General features: G+C 37.4%; 1 protein-coding gene across 1 annotated transcript in view; it reads right to left on the bottom strand.

Moving 5' to 3' along the window:
• Positions 1-19,580, bottom strand: part of LOC110174424 (metabotropic glutamate receptor 4-like) — a 132,803-nt gene that overhangs the window by 70,578 nt on the left and 42,645 nt on the right. The window contains exon 2 of the mRNA XM_055160351.1: positions 602-818. Within this exon, the coding sequence (XP_055016326.1) occupies positions 602-818 (217 nt within the window). The remainder of the gene's footprint in view (positions 1-601; positions 819-19,580) is intronic.

Below are 19,580 nucleotides of genomic sequence, written 5' to 3'. Positions count from 1 at the left end.
GTCAGTGCCCTGCTATGTGAGAAGGAAAGTATACACTCAAGTGATCAGTGCCAATCTACTCTGAATACTAATGACTGGAAAAAGACAAGAGGCATCTACTGGAAAAAGATGACAAGAGGCATCTTTATACTACAGTGAGTGTTTGCATGGAGCAGATGTTAACACGTTACTTAAATTACAAAAAAATTATAACACTTGGTGTAATACATCTCTGACAAAAATGGATTTCAAGACTAGATCGAAATTGGTGCTCCTATAAAATGTATTCTCTTACATGGTATGAGGTTACATTATCAAACTTTTCCAGCAGGGGGGGTGATGAAGATGTTACTGATTTGTCTGGGATGTTCCAATAAATTATCTCCATGGAGACAAGCAGTTACGCCACCACACCAAGTTGCTGGTCTTCAAGTTATCTATGAGCAATTAAAGCCTGTGATAAAATAAACACTACTTTAAAAAAATATATATATTATTGAAAGCCATACTGTGAAACATTCCAGTCAAAGCAATGTTCATCCCACCAGAAAAGTCACATAGAGTACCTTTAAACCCTGCCCACTGTTAAGCTAAAGATTAAGAGAACAAAAGAACAACTCACCATCCTCCCTGGATTTCTGAATGAATGCGTCCACTCCACTCTCACCGTAGTTTCCCTCTGAGGCCACCGTAGACACATAGTTCCAGCGCATGGCTTTGACGATGTCCACCATGGCCTGGGCCTGGTATGTGTCAGGAGGGACCACTCTGGAGAAAAAGTCGTAGCGTGTGTTGTCACTGAGCTCTGGGGCAGTGGAGGCATAGCTCACTTGGGGAATCTGCAAGAGAGAAAAACATACTGCTGATGCTGCTTGCCTGCTTTCATTGGAACATGTTTCTGGAAGCTCCTTTTTTTTCTTACAGTAAGCATTGCCCCACTGTCTTTGTCAAGATTTAGTTAGTATTTTTTTGACAGTACGATACCTTTGAAATTAAAACATGAATTGGGATAGACATGACAGACACACTACTATATGCCAGCAACCACTACCAAACCCACAATCACACCAACATACCGTATACTGTATCCAGTGCAGTGGTTTAATAGGTAAAGTTGTTTGGCCACTGATCAGAAGATTGCTGGTTTGAATCCTACATTGCACTCTAATATTCTTCATCCACTTCACTCCATGTCTTTATGATGTATCTCCCAAAATGTAAACTGGTAAATGATCACATTTCTATACAGCACTTTTCAACCCTCAAGGCACCCAAAGCACTTTGCAATAAGGAACCACTCACCAATTCACACAAACCACTGTACACTGACACTGTGAGGTGTTGAGTGTCTTGCCCAAGGACACAACAATTGTATTCATGTGTGGGAACTGGATTTGCACTGCCAGTCTGTGAGTCAGTGGATCTCACTGCCCTGCCAATGATGGTTATGTCGAGAGCGGGATTTGAACTGCCAACCTTCTGATCAGTGGACAAACACCAACTGAGAGAGTTACTGTCACTCCCACAGAGTAAGTGTATCACAAATGCTACCATGAAATGGAAACTGCAACTGTATTTATAACAAGCCAATGTTGTAGATAATAATGCAAAACAAAAATTAAAAGAATATGCAATAAAAGCAACACATGTATAGTGGGAATAAAAACAAAGTGTTACCAGCAAATTAAATCTAAAAAGCAAACAACCAAACCTAATGTTCTTGCAGCAGCACACATCTCCATAAGCAGGTATATTCCGATGCCTTATGAGATTGCATCTTTATAGTCCCTCATTCTTTATATAATGAAACTATAATACAAAGACAACCAAAATAAAAAGTTCTGAATGTGCTCCAACAAGGACCTGCCCCGGGCGACCACTCATTTTTCAGACAGTGGATGTTTTGTGCCAGTCCAGGGGAGTTCTCGGCCTGTTCTCTGTCACTTTAATAGTGGGTAACGCTGTGTTGGTGTAAATAGCAAACATTTGTTATTGGTCCATTCAGGAAACAGAAGGCAGAGGTGTATCCTGGTAATGAAACCCTCTATGGCTTTGTGATAGGAGACTGTCAACTTTTTTTTTTATGTCTTTTATGATTCAATTGAAAAATAGTCTGTGTGTTGGCTCCCCTCACCCTTTTGATTCGTACAACATTTCATTACAGGGGAAAAGATCAACATAAGGACTGCAAAAAAACATACATAGTACAAATTAGCATATCTGTACAATAAATGTGGAGACCCATTTTAAAACAGCTGTTATGTCTGATTTCCAATTATAGCAATTTCATGCTCTTAATTGGTTATTGTAGTAATTGCTTGCTTCACTGTGTCAGTCCAAGGAATACATTTACATGACCAGTTAAAAACAAAGAAAGTAGAATAATTAGAAAAAACATGCTCAACACAGAATTTATCTGCCTCAGGTCCCAAGTGGTCTGGGCTCTTTCTGCTGTCTCCTGGTTGTTGGGTGTGGGAGTCCACCTACAGGTGCCCAGGCTCATGCTCTCCCTTCCCCTCAGGGCCTAACCTCTGTGCTAGCTTCCCTCTCTGGTCTACCTCCAAGCTCCTTACCTCCCTGATACTTTCAATGCATCACAAGTCAACCAAGGATGAATGTGCGCTCATGTGTGTGAATATTCACACACATGAGCAGTGTGAGTGTGTGTGCAGGCTATGTGGATGTGCCTGTACGTTCCTGTGCAGACAGGTGCGGGCATGCATGTGTGCATGTGAATGTATGTAAAATGTACATATATATCAGGGAGGGGGTGCGTTCAGACCAGGAGGTGGTTCATCGAGGGGCTGGCCAGCCTGTTTGGCAGGCGGCCGCATGCATGGCCCTTGGGGGTGGCCCCCGCATCCCGCCATGGGGGGCATGGGCGTGGCTTGGCCTGCTCCGATTTGAGTGGGCATCTGAGGCAAAGCTCCAACACATACTTAACTTATTTTCAATACTCAGATTAACTAGTAATAATACAGGTCAGCAGTAAATCATCCGAATAGCCTCATCCCCCCCTGGGGAACAGATACACACACGCATATGCACACATGCACATATATGCGCACACGCACACACACATGCACGCATATGCACACACACGCACACACATGCACACACACCCGCGCACACCCACACACACGCACGCACGCACACACACACACACACACACACACACAGAGACACACACATAAGGTCCACACTGTCACCAGCCCCTGTCACCTTTGTCCCTTTTTGTATGTAATCTTCGTAATTGTAATCGTAATGTCTGTCTTGTATCTTGTATGTTGTCTGGTTCCTATTTGTTGTAACATATGTTTTCAAATAAAATTAATACAAAAAAAAAAAAAACTTGCTCATCAAAAGCACTTGTTTGTTACTAAATGGACTTTTAAAAGGGCCATATTACGTTATTTTTTTAAATTTATGTTTTAATGTTATTTCCTCATCACAAACATATTTGGAATTGTGTTGTTTCATTCACACATGTTTAACACACAAACTAATTTCTTCCCTCAAAAAGAAAACACACTGTTCCACCCTGTGATGTCACGTAGTAATACTGGTGTTCTGCTGTATTTTAAACTCCATACACCTTTACGAGAATCATTTGGATAATTTCAGCCATGGAATGGCCAATATCTACTAAATAAAAAGGTAAATAAACTGCTTCATGACATCACAAGGTGGAACAGACCATTTTTACCTTTGGAGATGTAGACAAACTAATAACAAAGGATTACTCAAACATGTGTGAATGAAATGAAGCACAACTCCATGTATGTATTTTTGTATGATTTTTGGTGTAAACATAGCCATTTATTCCCATAATGCTTTGCACAAGTTTTTCTGTGTTATTTAGTTTAATTCTGTATAAATATCCAGTTTTTACTTTCACTAGTAATTTATTCCTCAACTTCATTCTTATTTATTTTCCTCACACATGTTTTTAAATTGGTTTTTATTTGTTCCTTTGATTGAAGAGCCCCTTCCCTTCAATCATGTAGACAGTTATTACTGATTGGGATGAAAAAGTGTTCAGACAGAAAAGCTATTCCCCTTTTTAGTTATGAAAAAATCAGGAAAATAAAATGGGACAGAGTAAACCCTGAATAGACTCTTTTCTCTCTCTCTGCATTTAAATTGTAAAGCAAATATAGTTTGGCCTTTGTTTGTTGGTGGCATCGCTGCAGTTTAGGCTCAGAGAAGTATTTGAGGAGAATCCAAAATGACAGGTTGAGACATCATGAGAGGAACACTTCACCACAGCAGAGGGGCCAGGGACCCCTCCCACAGTGAGGGCCAGCGGGGAGCAGTCACTGAGTTATGACAAGGTAAATATTATAGTGGCCCCATAAGAAGGAACATGAGGGTTTTGCGGTGTATGAAACGGGATTTAGAAAGTGTTTGCAGTTACAGTTTGTTTTATGCAATTATTACCTTATATATTCATTTTCGGTGTTAAACTTTTCTAGTTTGTTTCCAAGGAGGTGGTAATATTTTGCTTGGAATATTCCACATAGTCATAAATGTATTTCTCTATGGAGACAAGCAGGTTATCAAGTTACAAGTCAGATCTGTGGAGAGGTGAGTCACAGTTACAGAATGCATATTTTCACATTATTAACGTGTAATTAAATACATTCTAGACAGATAAGATTAATGTCACGAGATGAAACATTCCATACCCCTTAATCCTCTTTCCTAAAACGTCTAAACTAAATTACTAAAATGACTCTCGGTTCAAACTGAATTCTGTTTCCTTGGAATGGGAACAAGCTCTACACAGAGGAAAATCAGATTTAAAATTCCACCTGAATTAATAAATAATTTGGGGAATAGGTATAGCTGGTATCCCTGGGGACTGTCTGATAGAGAACAGATTGAGCTTCTATGGAGTTTTGACAGTTCCCATGTCAAAGCTGAAACATAGCTAAACAAGAGATTTAGGGACTCAGGGACTTAGGCAAAAAGTCCAGGCAAAATTAATCTAAAACTCCTGAAAAAAGTTTTATGAATCCTTGTGTTATTGTTTTTATTTGTGGGTTTGGAGTACAAATTGGTCCAGATTCTTCACAGAATGGTTGATTTGACCGAAAATAAGTGAGTTACAGATTTCCATGAATATTTTATATGCCCATGAGACCGACAAACAAAAATGAATTAAGAAAAACTAAAAGGGCCCAGACATGAACTGTCAGTACTTTATCATTATCTTACCAATCTTTTTTTTCTATTTTGTTTTGTTTGGTTGTTTTATATGTTTTATCCTGAGGTTTAAATCTAAAAAGCATATATTTTATATTTTATTTTTGATGAGTTATTCTTTCTACAATCCAGTGCAATATTATTGCGCTCTTCTGCCAAAGCCCGTCTTTAAATAGACCGTTTTGCACAGTAACACTTGTGAATGAGTCTCTTTGTACCCACTGCATGTTTCTGTGGCTCCTGAGTTTGTTTTGCCATGCTGCTGTAATTAAAACATCCTCTGCTAATTAAAGTACACATTTGGTTTGTTTTGCTTGTGCTTGGCTTTGGTATTTACAAACCCGACCTTTCTGTGCTGTTGTATTGTTACAGATAGAGCACTGTGACTCATATGTATGCACAACATGACCACAGGAAGTCAATGCGGGGCAGGGTTTCCACTACGGCGCATGGGTCAGGAGTAAACAGGAGTGTACAGATGCAGTGTAGACGTGAGTTTACTCCAGGCTTCACAGTCTAACACTCTGCAGTCTGTTGAGTTTTCACATGTCTCAATGTGATAGGATGGTGATGATTTGTATCTATTTTCAGTCTGCGCTTTCACAATATTAATCTATGTTACCTACGCATATTTTGCTGCACAGCTTATGAGTGTAATGACACACAACACGCTTTACAAAGTAGAAATCAAAATACAAGTCACAGGAAACTACGATCTTAACTAGCCATAATAATAACATGAGGAAAGACTAAATGTATACTGAACAAATAGTTTATTAAGAATGATTTGGGTTTAGCTACTTTATTAATATCCTAACTCCTAAGCATACCCCCTGTATTAAGTTCTTACAACCCCATCATTTTTATGAAAGATTTGTTCATTATGATTTATGTCTTTGTTCATGATTTATTAAGGCTAACTGAAGTGTATATATTATAAAATGGTAAAGTCAATATGTGCCAATATATGAGAAAACTTGAGTTATTTCAATGCTGATGGGTAAACCCTTGCTGATTTACATAGCGCAAAGTCTGGCATTTTAATCCTCTATGTTAATGCTAACATTTAAAAAGTGACATTTCCACAGTCCTTATTTAAACTTGTAAAGTCTCTTGTCACTGATATGATTGGCTCTGAAGCCAAGTCTCACAGATGCGGTAATGACTGCCTGGTGCCTGTTCTGTCAAATGTTTGCTTTGTGTTATACATGGCAGTTTGCACAACGCAGCCTAATGATGATAATGTTGGGATTTAATGTGGAGCTGCAGTCCTCTTCTCCAAAATGTGCTGGTGTTGTGCAAAGAGCTGACTATATTAGCATGTGTAATTCTGCACCTGACAAATCCTTCCACCCGCAGTGTGCGCCAAACAGAGCATCTGCTTTCATCAAGTCTGCTATGGAAAACACGGGCCCGTAAACACTGTAACCTCACAACTCGCCAAATTTATTTTACCATTAAATGTTACTTTTCAACACACGAGCAGGGACCAAATAGTTCAGACAAATATCTTGTGGCACATACTGGATGTTTATTAATTCATCTTCTGCCTGAGTTTGTCCAAAGGGGATGAAATAAATTGAAATTATTTATTAGGTAATAAATAAATGCTTATGATTTCAGTTTGCATTTCTGTGTTATGGCAAAAATATTTTTTCTGGGACATTTGAAATTACTGCAATATTTCCCATTTTTGAAGTTTTTGTGTTTTGTTGTTGTTGATAACCTGAGTCAATCTGAGTGTGTGGCAGTGTTGCGCCTGATGTCAGAGAGTGAGAACAGTAATGCTCACATTGCAAAAGCTCCTCATTGTGTCTCAGCAGGAGTTCAGTGTGGCAGTCACAACACAGCAGAGACTGTATTATACAAGTGTCCGGGAGGAGAGCGGCCAGACACTATATTCAGACTGATAGGGCTCATAATTCAAGTCACTAAAAGGATTCATAAGCACTGAAGGCAGCTCCTGAATAACACAATATATACGTGAAGAATATACAGCTGTATAGTTTTCACACTGTTCTATCTAGAATACTAATGGATAAACACATGCACCAATCTTCAGGTGCATGAAATTTCATGATTTCCTTGCTGATAGATCACTATTTTGATTTATGTACACTTTATGTCTTTTATTTGCTTTTAAGAAATAAATAAAGTCATCTGCTTCTTCTGAAAGTTCCCTCTTCACTGTGATTGGTTAAGTCCAGCTGCCACTCACTCAGAAAATACAGAGTTAGCATGAGGCTAACCAAAAGGAGAAGGGGTAGGGAGACAGCGGCATTAAACAGATCAATAATGAATAAAAATATGGTAGATTTGCACGATAATGAGATCACAATTCCCCATATTGTCCACTACACAGGTCCTTACTGAATTCTCTCCGCATTCCTAGCTGTGAATGATAACTTGTGGTGTGTGATATCTCTGACTATAAAAAGAGATGAGCTTAGACTTTGAGCACTATACGGTGAACTCTTCTGGGAGTCAACCGAACCACTTGAGTATTCAGGCTCTCTCTTTAATTGCGATGTTGACACCGGGGCGAGATTAGAGTTTCACTTTGTTACTGTCAGGGTAAGTGGAGCAGCAAATAGCTTGGTCCTGAATAGAAAACCAATCCTTGCATAATGATAAAACCAGGGCAAAGCAGCATTGCACTCAACACAATATCAACATCTGCACACAGAGTTATAGAAAGTTACTTCACATAATACTTAAGATTTTACTAAAAATCATGCCTGACAATCATAGAGCTAACCATAACCAACCATAATGTAAACAAGGGCCAGTACTCTAATTTAAACAGTTATCACAAATAAAAAAATATATGACAACAACTGTATTTGTTGAATTAAGGTTTCTGTGAGTAAACCTTTCCTGCATTTTGATAACATAGGTATTCCATTTTAAGCTGTCAATTTTTTCCACAAAAGTAATAATTAGAAAAAAAATTCAAACCTGTCATATGCACTTGTGTTAATTGAAACAAGATGGTTATATTATTTCCAGTACGTGAGTGATCTAAGTGGTCTGGCCCAGGAGACTGTTGAAATCTGTGTGCTTTCTCAGACCTTTTCATATGTCCATCCTTCAGAATTGACCTTCAGTATTTTGACACAGTGGAAAGGAGGGCCAGACAGGGCACAGAAACATCTGCATACTCCTGCTGCCCAGTGATGGACAGGCTTCAGTAATAATGACTCCTGGCCTATACCCATAAATGAATAAATCTTCCTCTGGTATACATATTTTTGTGCATTGTACCAGGCTATTTTCCTGTCTGTTTATTTAAAGGTACACTCACTGTTGTTAGACAGTATGGCTTCAAACTTATCTGTTTTCATGAAGACAAGTTGGTGCCACCACAATGCCAAGTTACATACTGGATCTGAGCAGCAAGCCTGCTGAATAAGAATGCGTGTTTTCAAGATATTTTTGCAATAAAGACATCTGTAATTGAGTAACTGCAAGCTAGATAAATGTAATGGCATACTATAGAACAAAGCAATAACATCACCATGGAGACAAGCAAGTGGCAAACCTACAGCACAAAGGTTACACAGTGTGATCTGGTTAGTGTATATATGCAATATTAGCCTGATTCATCAGCCGGTTTCACTTCGTGGAAACTGTCTGACCTCTGAGGATTTGTTCACTCAACAGTAGGCGGGTACTTTTTTTATTTAACCAATCTCTGCTACTTGGTTTTAACGTATATAATGTGCCTTTAATGGGGCTAAGTGGTACATTAAACTCTTCCCAAATTCCGCAGGAAGAAGGGCAATAACTTCTTTCCCCTTGATAAAATTCACTAAACATTCTCTTTGTTCCGGCTTTAAATCCTCAATCTCGGGAATCATTGCCAACACAGAATGTATGTCTTTGTCTGTATCCGTCATTGCTTCACAGCTCTTCGCTGATTGGCCAGTGCGTGGTCTAAAACTTCCGGGGTTCTTGCAAACCATCTAGTGTACTCCAATTGCTGATGGAGGCACTAGGTGGCGCCAGCCTGGCTAATAATATGGCGTAATATTAGCAAAAACATAACTTCCTTAACAGAATGCTATGTAACTTTTCCTGTGTTCTGAATTGTCTGCCTCCTGTTAGTCTCCATGGAGATGCCATTGCTTTTATTGGAATGCTCCACTGTATGGGATTTAATGTCTCCATGGAAACAAGAAGATCACGAAATCTTTAATGAGACGACCCTTTATGGTATTTTTGAACAGTAAAATCACCTTTGATTGAACAGATTCTGGATCGATCAGTTTAATGCCATACTGCGCCAAAGCACTAGCAGTAACATCTTCCACCAGAAAAGTTACATAACGCACTTTTAATGGAGACAACCATAACTAAGTAAACCTCAGACCAAAAACACTTTAAATGTCCTCTACTGCACACAAATACCTGAGTTGTGTTTTGTTTCATTCACATATGCTTGAGTAATCCTGCATTATTGGTCTGGCTGCATCTTAAGAGCTACATTTTACATTTTGTTCAGTACAGATGGGCAATTTCAGGGCTGAAATTAGTTTAAAAGCACAGTGGAGCCCTTCCTGGATTTCTACATGACATCACAAGGTAGAACAGTGTGTTTTTCTTTTGAGAGAAGATTTGCAGGATTTGTGTGTTAAACCTGTGTGAATGAAACAAAACAGAAAATAGCATGATATGGACCCTTATTATTTCTATCAGCAAAAAAATCCTCAAACATCAACCACACATACAACACATCTTTATGGTTGTAGACAATACAGGAAAATACATTGTTGAAGTGTGGTATTATGTGCCAATTCTGTCTTGTGCTTGTGTCTGAACGTCTTTTGAAGTGCTCTAAAGATAGCCTCCCCATCTGTTAAGACGCTGCCACAGTGAGAAGAGACGACTCCTTCTATCTCTCACAATATCTCCAATCCCCACTCCAAACATGTCCACTGACCCTCCATTCACACCCTCACAGCCATCACGGGACATCACAGCCCCGACCCACCGCTGGTTAAGTGAAAATGAAACCTCTTCTCTGTGCCAGGGCAGCTACCACATTTACTCTGCCAGCGCTGATGTGATGTGATATAAGGAGGTTTGGTCCTGTGCCCATCTCAGACAGAGCTGCAGCAAAATGAGCAATCGTTTTAGGTCGATGTGGTTTCTCATAAAGTCAAGTTTGCAAAAAGTCAGGAAAAAGGTTATGCATATTAAGTCCAGCAGCATAACAAGGCAATAAAGTCATACCACTAAGACCTTCCCACATACTGTATAAAAACAGATGATAACTAGTTGTACTTGAAAGATCAGGTGATTTCACGCTGGGTTACGCTATTTGTATTGGTAATTATTTATTAAAGTGACAATGCATATTAAAGGACAAGATAATGCCAAAGAAAAACATGTACTTGTACATGTAAATATGCAGGATTGTAGCCAAAGCTAATTTCCATCCAACATTTAGCAGTTAAAGGTCCTGTATCCAATTTTGAGCAATGAAGGAGGAGCACGGTTCAGAAAATCTCACTAATGTTGCACCAATATAGAGAAACAACAATGCATAACTGATTCCATATGGTTCTTATCCAACAATATATACCTAAATTGACAAAATGGGGCTTCTCTCCTGGCTGTCACTGTAACTGTTTTCACAACACACTGCAGTAGCAGAGAGTGTTTTCCTGATGTAGAATAAATAAAGGTCAGGTATAGGACCTTTAAACAGTATGCAGTGCACAGGTCATGGGTGAATTGTTGGCGAGGTAATTAGGTAGTAGCCATAGGGAGAAGGCTAGAACTTGACATTGAAAGACCACTGAAAGACTTTTATCGATTGGACTTACCATTTTGCTGACTTAGTTTGACTTGGAATGAGAACTGGGAGCAGAGATGACTAAAGACAACACAGGCTGTTCGCAAAGCAGCACCCAAGCAACCATCTCAATCCTAATGTGCATGTTTTAAGTAGGAGTTACAGCCTCAGTTTGGGTTTTACCTCTAAAGTGGAAATCTAATGTGAGTGAGTCAGCTTGGATATAGAATTGGACTTTGAATTAGTTTTACATGTCCTCAACTTTGACCAAGACCTCAAGTCCAATGTTATATTTTCTGTTTTCGATGATATTCTCTGACTACCACAGCTAATTTGCCTTCGTATGCCTACAGTATGCTCTTTTACATCTTTCATCTGAGCTTTACAGTACATACAGCTGTTTTTCAAAAAGTTAGGCATCTATATTTACACCAAGGTAACTCTAAAAACTCTAAAAACACAAACTTTTAATGTTTCTATAGAAGCTCCAACGCACGTGACACCACTTCTGTATACAGACGTGACAGTTTACAACAGCGCCATATTGGAGATCTTGAAAACTCGACAGGCCTCTGGAATCAGCTCCAGCTCTGTAATCAGCAGCATATGTACATCAGTGCCAGAGACAACAGTGTATTTGCCTTCAGCGGAGTGGGCATGTCTGACAGCAGTCTCACAGCCCGTGGAAGTCGCGCCTCAGGTTTTTGGCAGCTCCGTGTGTCAGCGTCAGTCGGTCCGCTCTCTCACATTCATCATTGAACACATCCCCAGTCCATCCATCACCGTCTGGTACACCCAAGCCTTCCTCTGCATCGTCCAGGCAACCGTGTCACTCAACGCTGTCTATCGGCACTGTTGCATCTCACCACACACCTGCAGGTTGATCTGAGCTGACCCTGGCAGCTGGCACACTCCTGCTTTTGAACTGATTGTGTTGAGTATGTGCTGCTGTATACTGGAATTTGTGAATGTTAAAGTACTTTGTGGACCAAAACTTCTTACCTGAAATACCACAAGAAAATATTACATGCCTGTTAGCTCCACAAACACAATAAAACTCAATGTAATAAACCCACAAATGTAATAATTTCCTACAATTGTAACAATTCTCCACCACAAACATAATAACCAAAAGTAGTACCTATTATATCTGTGGGAGTTTATTACATTTGTGGGTTCAATCATGTTGTCCCATGAACTTAATAACTTCCCACAAATGTTTATTTGTGAATTATGAACTATTTTAGCTCAGTGCCTACCCAGTGAACTATAAGTTCACAGTTTAATCCATACTACAACTCTGCATACTGCTTTGGGTATAGGAAATACATTTAGAGTGTATACTCTTTTTGAGCTCCATCAGTCACAGGTCTGAAAGTGTAATACAGAATCCATTACTAGTTACAGTTTTAATATTTACTACTAATATTATTGTCCAAAAATTTAACAGAGTTTTATACTTGGATTACTTTAGTATACAGTACTTTAGTCCTTAGAAATTTCAATCAACATTGTCATCATGGAATTGGTTGCCAATAACTGTCCCACAGCATTACCAATTACTCCACTTTATTTTTGTCTGAGTGCAGGATGGAAAACATGTTGGTCACAAGTGTGACCAGTGGGTTAGAATGTTGTATGTATATAAATGTTGTATAATGTGTATATAGGAGCACACATATTCCTTCACATATAATAAATGTACGATGGCCGTGACAACTTTTTGAATTGGTTTATGTCCAATTAATGGGTTAACACATGATGGCACTTGAAAGATTTCAGATCTGAAATCTTGAGCATATCTGAATAACCCATTTTCCATTTTCTCCTGTTCTGCACTGATATTGAGATTAGAATGATAGGAATGGTGCTGAGAGAAATGTTAATGTGAAAGTGTGAGTTAAAATACAGTTTCATTCATATTGTCAAAGACAAGAGTGTCAACCTGTGGTGTGCATCAATAGGTTTTTCAGGATTTGGCAAAACAAATTGTTCACAAAGATAGTTTGCCTATTGCATAAAAATATGACTCAGCAGGGCTATCTTATTTATTTATTTTTGGCTTATTAACCAAGAGATTCAAAATAAAGTAATGATATTCAAATAATAAATCAATTTATTCATAACTTTCTGCAAATAAATTTTAAAACATGGAAATGCTGCTTAGTGGTAAAAATAAACAAAAATCTATTAATAGAAGTAATATACCTATATAATTGTCCATAATTATTTAAAATTGGTAGCCATTCGTTCTTAATTTACCAATGACCATTGTATTATGTTTATGGGAAATTTGGCTATTACGTTTGTGATGGAGAATTGTTCTTATGTTTATGGGAAACATTCATCACATTTGATAGTTTATTATACCTAGTTTTATTACGTTTGTTTGGCTTACAATGCCACACACAGAAATCTGACATTCCAGTTATTATATTACATTTGGATGCGGTTCAGTACCATGGACAGCACCATTCAGAATACTCAGAATTGACCTTATTCTGGAAGTTACCACAGGCGCTGCCATTATCATTCTGGCTGTATGCATTTGCATAGGGCTGCAAATAAGTTTTATACAGACTACAAAGTTGTTTTCAAGCCACCCAGAGAAACAGTGCATTGTTGACTAGTTCAAAATGTCTAGACTCAACTTTAACAAAACTTATTTTAGTTAGAGTAAACTGCAATATCACCTTTACATATAAACTTTATATTACTATTATCATGGTTTCCCTTCATCATTAACTCAATCAAAGTTGTATTCATGCATGCATGTGTGAGATCTGTGTTTGTGTGTGACACAGTACATACACAATACAGTTCTGTTATGTATTTCTTCTATGTAGTATGATAACTTTTGTTTGACTACAATAAAAATGTAACTTCCTACTTTTGATTTGTCCAAGAGGTACCACTGAGACATTTTGAAACATTGATTCTTGTTGACAATATGTAATTTAATTCCACTTTTGAATTTAAATTACATTTTTGAGAGTCAAATAAGTACTTTGAAATACAATGTGAAAACATGAACTCCTCTAAGCATTGAGATTGTATGTAAACTGAGTTGAAAACAATGTGAAAGGTCTGTGGGGCTTTTCTCATCCATAAAAACGAATTCAGTTTACTCTCTTTGACCAAATTGAACTTGCCCTGCTGTTTCACTCATAAATCCACAACTTGATTTGCACAGACCATTGACAGTAAAATTGCAAAATGAAATACAATCATAGCTTGCCAGTCCAGAGAGCATTGGAATTCTTTCAACATTTCTACATTAAATCAACCAAATCCATGCTGTAAGTGGTGAAAATGGACATGAGCCCTGGCACTGTGTTGAAATGCTACGCAGGGGTGCTCCTGAGTGCATGGTCGATCATCTGTCACTAACTGATGCAGCGGGCCAGACAGCACCGTACGCTAGGACTGGAGTTAATAGTGGGAAAGCTGCTCCAGGGCTCAACTCCACAAAAACAACTGTTCACCAGAACATATGCCTGCACTGTGACAACCATTCACATACACCAGAAGACAATGCTTCAGCTATCTCAGCAATAGTTTTTGGTCAATACACGGACAACATTTGACAAGAAATATAGTCACAATTTTTCTTTGTTTGTGCATCATCTTTTTTATTGAACAACATCTTCCACTTTAATTTTAACACTCAAAAAATCGCATCTGTGGTGTGAGGGAAAAAATGTGACCTAGCACAAAAATCACCAACAAATAATTTGACAAACTGAAAAGTTGTTCTTGATCTTGATCCAGTGTCAAGTTTTTAAAACAAACTTTAAACGTAATGTAAGACTTCGCCTAAGTTTTATCACTCATGAATTTGAAGTAATTAAGGGAAATGGACAATCAATAATGGTAGCTCTACTTCCTACCCAGTATTTTATAAATTTAAAATGAAAAAATGTAATGTATAAGTCACAAAGGCACTGGTATAAATAATTCATACCATAATTATCATACCATAATTGTTTATTGCATACAGTATTTCATTTTCGCAGTTGTGGGTCTGCAAATGTCCCAAGATGAACACTCACAATCAATAAAATTCCATTTAATAAAAGGAATATAGAATGAGCTCATAAAGAGAAATGATTATCAATATTGTGGGAGTTATGGCTCTGCTGGGGCTGGAGTGGCAGGAAGCAGCAACATTAAGTTTGAGCCCAAAGCAAAGCATCACTCAGCACAGATCTACAACTACTGACCCAGGAAGAGAGGTCACTGCTTATGTCATCCTGTCAGACATGCCACTTGACCTGCAGCCTTATCTGAGCTCAAATATGGCATGAAAATATTACTAATGAAACAAAAGCAAACAAAAACTACCTTGTGCACTGCCAAATCAATTAATTCTGTTCAAATTCCAGCAACAATAATTCAAAAATTCAAAATTATTTTACAATTTAATAATACTGGCTATTAAGTATAAAACTGAAAAAGATTAAACTAATTGCCCCTTAATATATTTGTTTTTTAGACTCAGTTGTGTGAAAAATTCTGTTGATTTCTTGAATTCTGTTGATTTCTTGAAGTTTGGCAAAGTGCGTTTGCTATATTGTTGAGGCTACGCTTTTAAAACTTAAAAACACATCCCAAGTACTCAACATAACTTCATTGCTTTAAATACAAACCAAACCAACAGCAGCATAACTTTGGATACAACTTGCTGCACATCAACCCAGAGCAGAAGAACTGAGTTCGGGTAACTGTAGTCAACAGTGGTTAAGACACAAAAATGCTCTCTCTCCTGTCTGGACGGGCCTGGACAGGAGCTCGACCCTTCGGTTGCTGCTCAGACCGACGCACCTAACACCACTCCCAGCTACAACTCAACTGAGCTCAGTCTGAACTGCTCTCCGCTGTTTAAAGCGAGGTTGTAATAATTATTTGGACATTAAATTAATATTTAATGCATTTTTAAGGCTATGATTTGTTTTCTGCAATTTTATACATTTTACATTTTTTTTATGTTTACAAAACAACATATTTCTGTTTTTTATTAATTCTTTATGATTTCCTCATCAAATAAAAGGAGCATTTTGCCATATTCCACACTTTTATGCCGTAATTCTAGGGGTGGGGTCACTTGGAACATGAATATTTTGGGGCATTTCATTCAAATGACTGGTTTTCCTCCGCCACATTTATCACCTGCTGCTCGCACATATGGCAGAATCAGAGCTCTATGCACAAGTTCATAAATACCACGTGCCCTCTGCCATATGCAAAAATATACCCTTTTCACCACAAGGGGCCATCGTGTCAGTGGCATTAGTTTCAATATTATCGCTTATCAGTTATCAAAATGCGTAATCGTGACATTATATTTCTAATAGTAATATAATTCTCTTACAGTAGTCCAGTTCTTATGACAAATGTTATTTCTTTTCTCAATCATCTGCAGTTTGTCTATTTTTGAATACTTACCCAATGTGTTGTAGTACTTACATTTACAATAAACATCTACATTACAGCCTTGCCAATAACTGCACATATTATGAGTAGAGAAGGCCCTGTATGACTGATGGTTTATGGTGATAGATTTTCCTGTAATATCAGCCCCTGTCTTGATGTGAACCCTTAATGTACACTCCATAAGACCAAGCACATTCCAGTTCTTTATACCACGCAGCCCCAACACATGTGTTTATTGATTTCCACATAAAATGAAATTCATTTTGCAAAATAAAAAAATGGCAAATGGCTGCGTATTTGACACAAAGTGAGTTCAATTATAAATGCCTTCATAGCTACATCAGTCTGACTTCAGTGCTGGTCAATAACCTATTATAGGCCTCTTTTAAAATGGCTGGATATGCACAGTTGCTTATGAATCATCAGTGGGTCACTGTTGGGAGTTTTCAGACTGCATCTTTGTTCAAGGTTTATTGATGAATAGTAGTTCTTTGTTAACACAACCCGAAGTATATGTCCTTGGTTTAGTCTCTAACTGATGGTTATGGTATTACATCTAGCCACTGGTTTGTAATGGTGTTACTAGGGATAGACCGATCCAAAAATATAACTTCAAAATATAGGTTCAACCGGTATGGACAAACATTGATGTAATTCATTAATTAACTATTTACTGGTCATAGTCAGCCCAGAAAGTCTAGTTAGTCTAATGTTTTACACTTTTATTTATACAAAGCTGTTTTGCAGTTACAGATACACCACATATTTGCGTCAGTTTTTTAAATAAATTCTGTTGTCAGTCTCTGCAGTGGCATTGGTTGATATCTTTATAGTATCGAAATCAGTATCAAAATAGATATAATGTAATATATATTATATAATATACATACAGAAGACATCAAATCTCAAAATTATGTTGCAAAGCAAAAAAGGTACATTAAACTAAGGTAAGATAAACTAATATACTAATAGTTTTAATTCATTATTAATTAATTTTTGACCTTTTGTTTTGTCAAAAAAATATTTTTTTTAAGAGTTATGAGAGTTTAACTTTTAACTACGTAGCTACATGCTACATAAATCCATACATCTTACTTCATATATTTGATGTCTTCTGTATGTATATAAAATGTTAAAAAGTAGTAAAGATAAAGAAAAAAAAAAAAAAAAACACTGAATGAGCAGGTGTGTCCAAACTTTTGACTGGTAATTGTATGACTTTGTACAAGGGACACATGAAAGGTAGAGTGTTGACATTCACTGGGTGTTTCTGTCCAGTGAATGCTGCTTTTCATTCAAGGGTCACTGCAGCAATTTTAAGACTCCCATCCTGAAGCAAGCAGCCAATTTTTGACCACAAATTTTCTCATCCAAACACATTCTGTGCCAAATGAGTAGAAAAACATGGACAATCGAGGGCACACACATAATAATGAGAATGTATTGTGTGGAAGTGGATGGTTAGTTTCCCCTTGAAGTAGTTTCCCTGTCAGGGCAAAAGGTTTTGAATACATTATATAATTTATCAGAAGTATTTCTATTTTATCCTGAATCATTTAAGGTGAGACTCTGCAGGTGAAAAGAATACAAAATCTTACACTTAAAAATATCAATTTGAACCTCCTTCGATGGGGTATATAAATCAGAAGAATGATAGAGCCACGTTCAAATTTCTTGCTTCATTTTGTTGCTAGACTATGGTGGCACAAGTGATACATATTTCAGTATAATACAATACATGGAGAATAATGTGACTTTTTGGCTTTGCCATTAAATAAAGACTAAATACAGATAAAATATTGTTACTTCTGTATGTTTAAAACAATACTACAGGCATAAAGTATAATATACTTATATTATATAGTCTTACTCGTTTTTTTTAGACTATAAGGGCAAAAATTTGACTAAAATTGGGATCTACCATAGTCTCCTTTATTATTGAGAAACACTGTGTTGAAATATTGGATGCAAACAAAATATATGGATTTCTTATTTAGTATTTCAGGAAGCCTAAACTAAATCTATCTGAAAATTGGTCCAAAAATTGTGAAAGTATAAGCAATGCAGTTTCCCTTTGCATATGATGCACCCAAGTAACCCCTATGTTTAATGCTCCATATAGATGTAAAGTACACTTTTCTAAACCTTCCTGATCACACACTTCACAAGAACAAGGTATCTCCTGTCTATCTATTCCTAATAGTAAAAAAGAATGGTACCTGTGTTTCCAAAAAGCAGTTAAACACAATGTGAAGACACTGCTTAACTTTATGCTCCTGCATCACAGACAGAAAACCCAAAGCGACCTTTGTCTCAAATGTGAAGAAGATTGGCTCAAAGATTCCACATAACTCACACCAAAAGGAGACAGTAAGACTAAAATAGTCCCTCTTCGCTGGTTAGAGACATCTTAAATACAGTCTACTGCTGAAGGATTTGGTCACATTAGATTTGAGGACAGTTTAAACCGTTGTTGTTAAGTAAAAAAAATAAAATAAAAAATCACCAGTTTAAAAAAAAATATATATATAATTTTTCAAAATCTATATTGTATTATAAAAAAAAGTATCCAGTTTCTTTCCTGTATGCTATTGTTATGCTCTTTGTATTATTGTTCTTTGCTGAGTGAACAGCACTTTGAAAACCTTGTTTTTAAAAGTGCTCTATAAATACAGATCATTTATTTATTTATTTACTTACTCGAACTAGGAAGTACGAGCACATAAGTCCTGTGCTCAGGTCTCTGCACTGGCTTCCTGTGCCTCAGAGAATAGACTTTAAAGCAGCTCTGCTTGTGTACAAGTCTCTCCATGGCCGAGCACCAAAGTACATCTGTGACATGTTAGTGTCATATGAACCATCTCACACTCTGAGGACCTCAAGGACCGGCCTCCTGCTGGTGCCCAGAGTCAGGACTAAACAAGGGGAGTCAGAGTTTCAGGTTCATGCAGCTAAAACCTGGAACAGTCTGAACATGTGAGACAGACTCTTCTGTGACGCTGTTTAAATCCAGACTCAAAACATTTCTGTTTAACATATAACTGAAAGGTTTTCATTCCGCACTCTTCTCTCCAATTTATGTCTCTCTTTTTTTATTTTAATCTTCATGATTATTTATGTTTTGATTTGTTTTTATTATGATTTTAATGTATTTCTTATT

This window comes from Boleophthalmus pectinirostris, unplaced genomic scaffold, assembly GCF_026225935.1.
Source record: "Boleophthalmus pectinirostris isolate CB_2022bp ecotype Guang Dong unplaced genomic scaffold, ASM2622593v1 HiC_scaffold_3, whole genome shotgun sequence".
Classification (NCBI taxonomy): domain Eukaryota; kingdom Metazoa; phylum Chordata; class Actinopteri; order Gobiiformes; family Gobiidae; genus Boleophthalmus; species Boleophthalmus pectinirostris.
The sequence above is the reverse complement of the archived record's forward strand: the minus strand, read 5'-3'. Positions and strand labels throughout refer to the sequence as shown.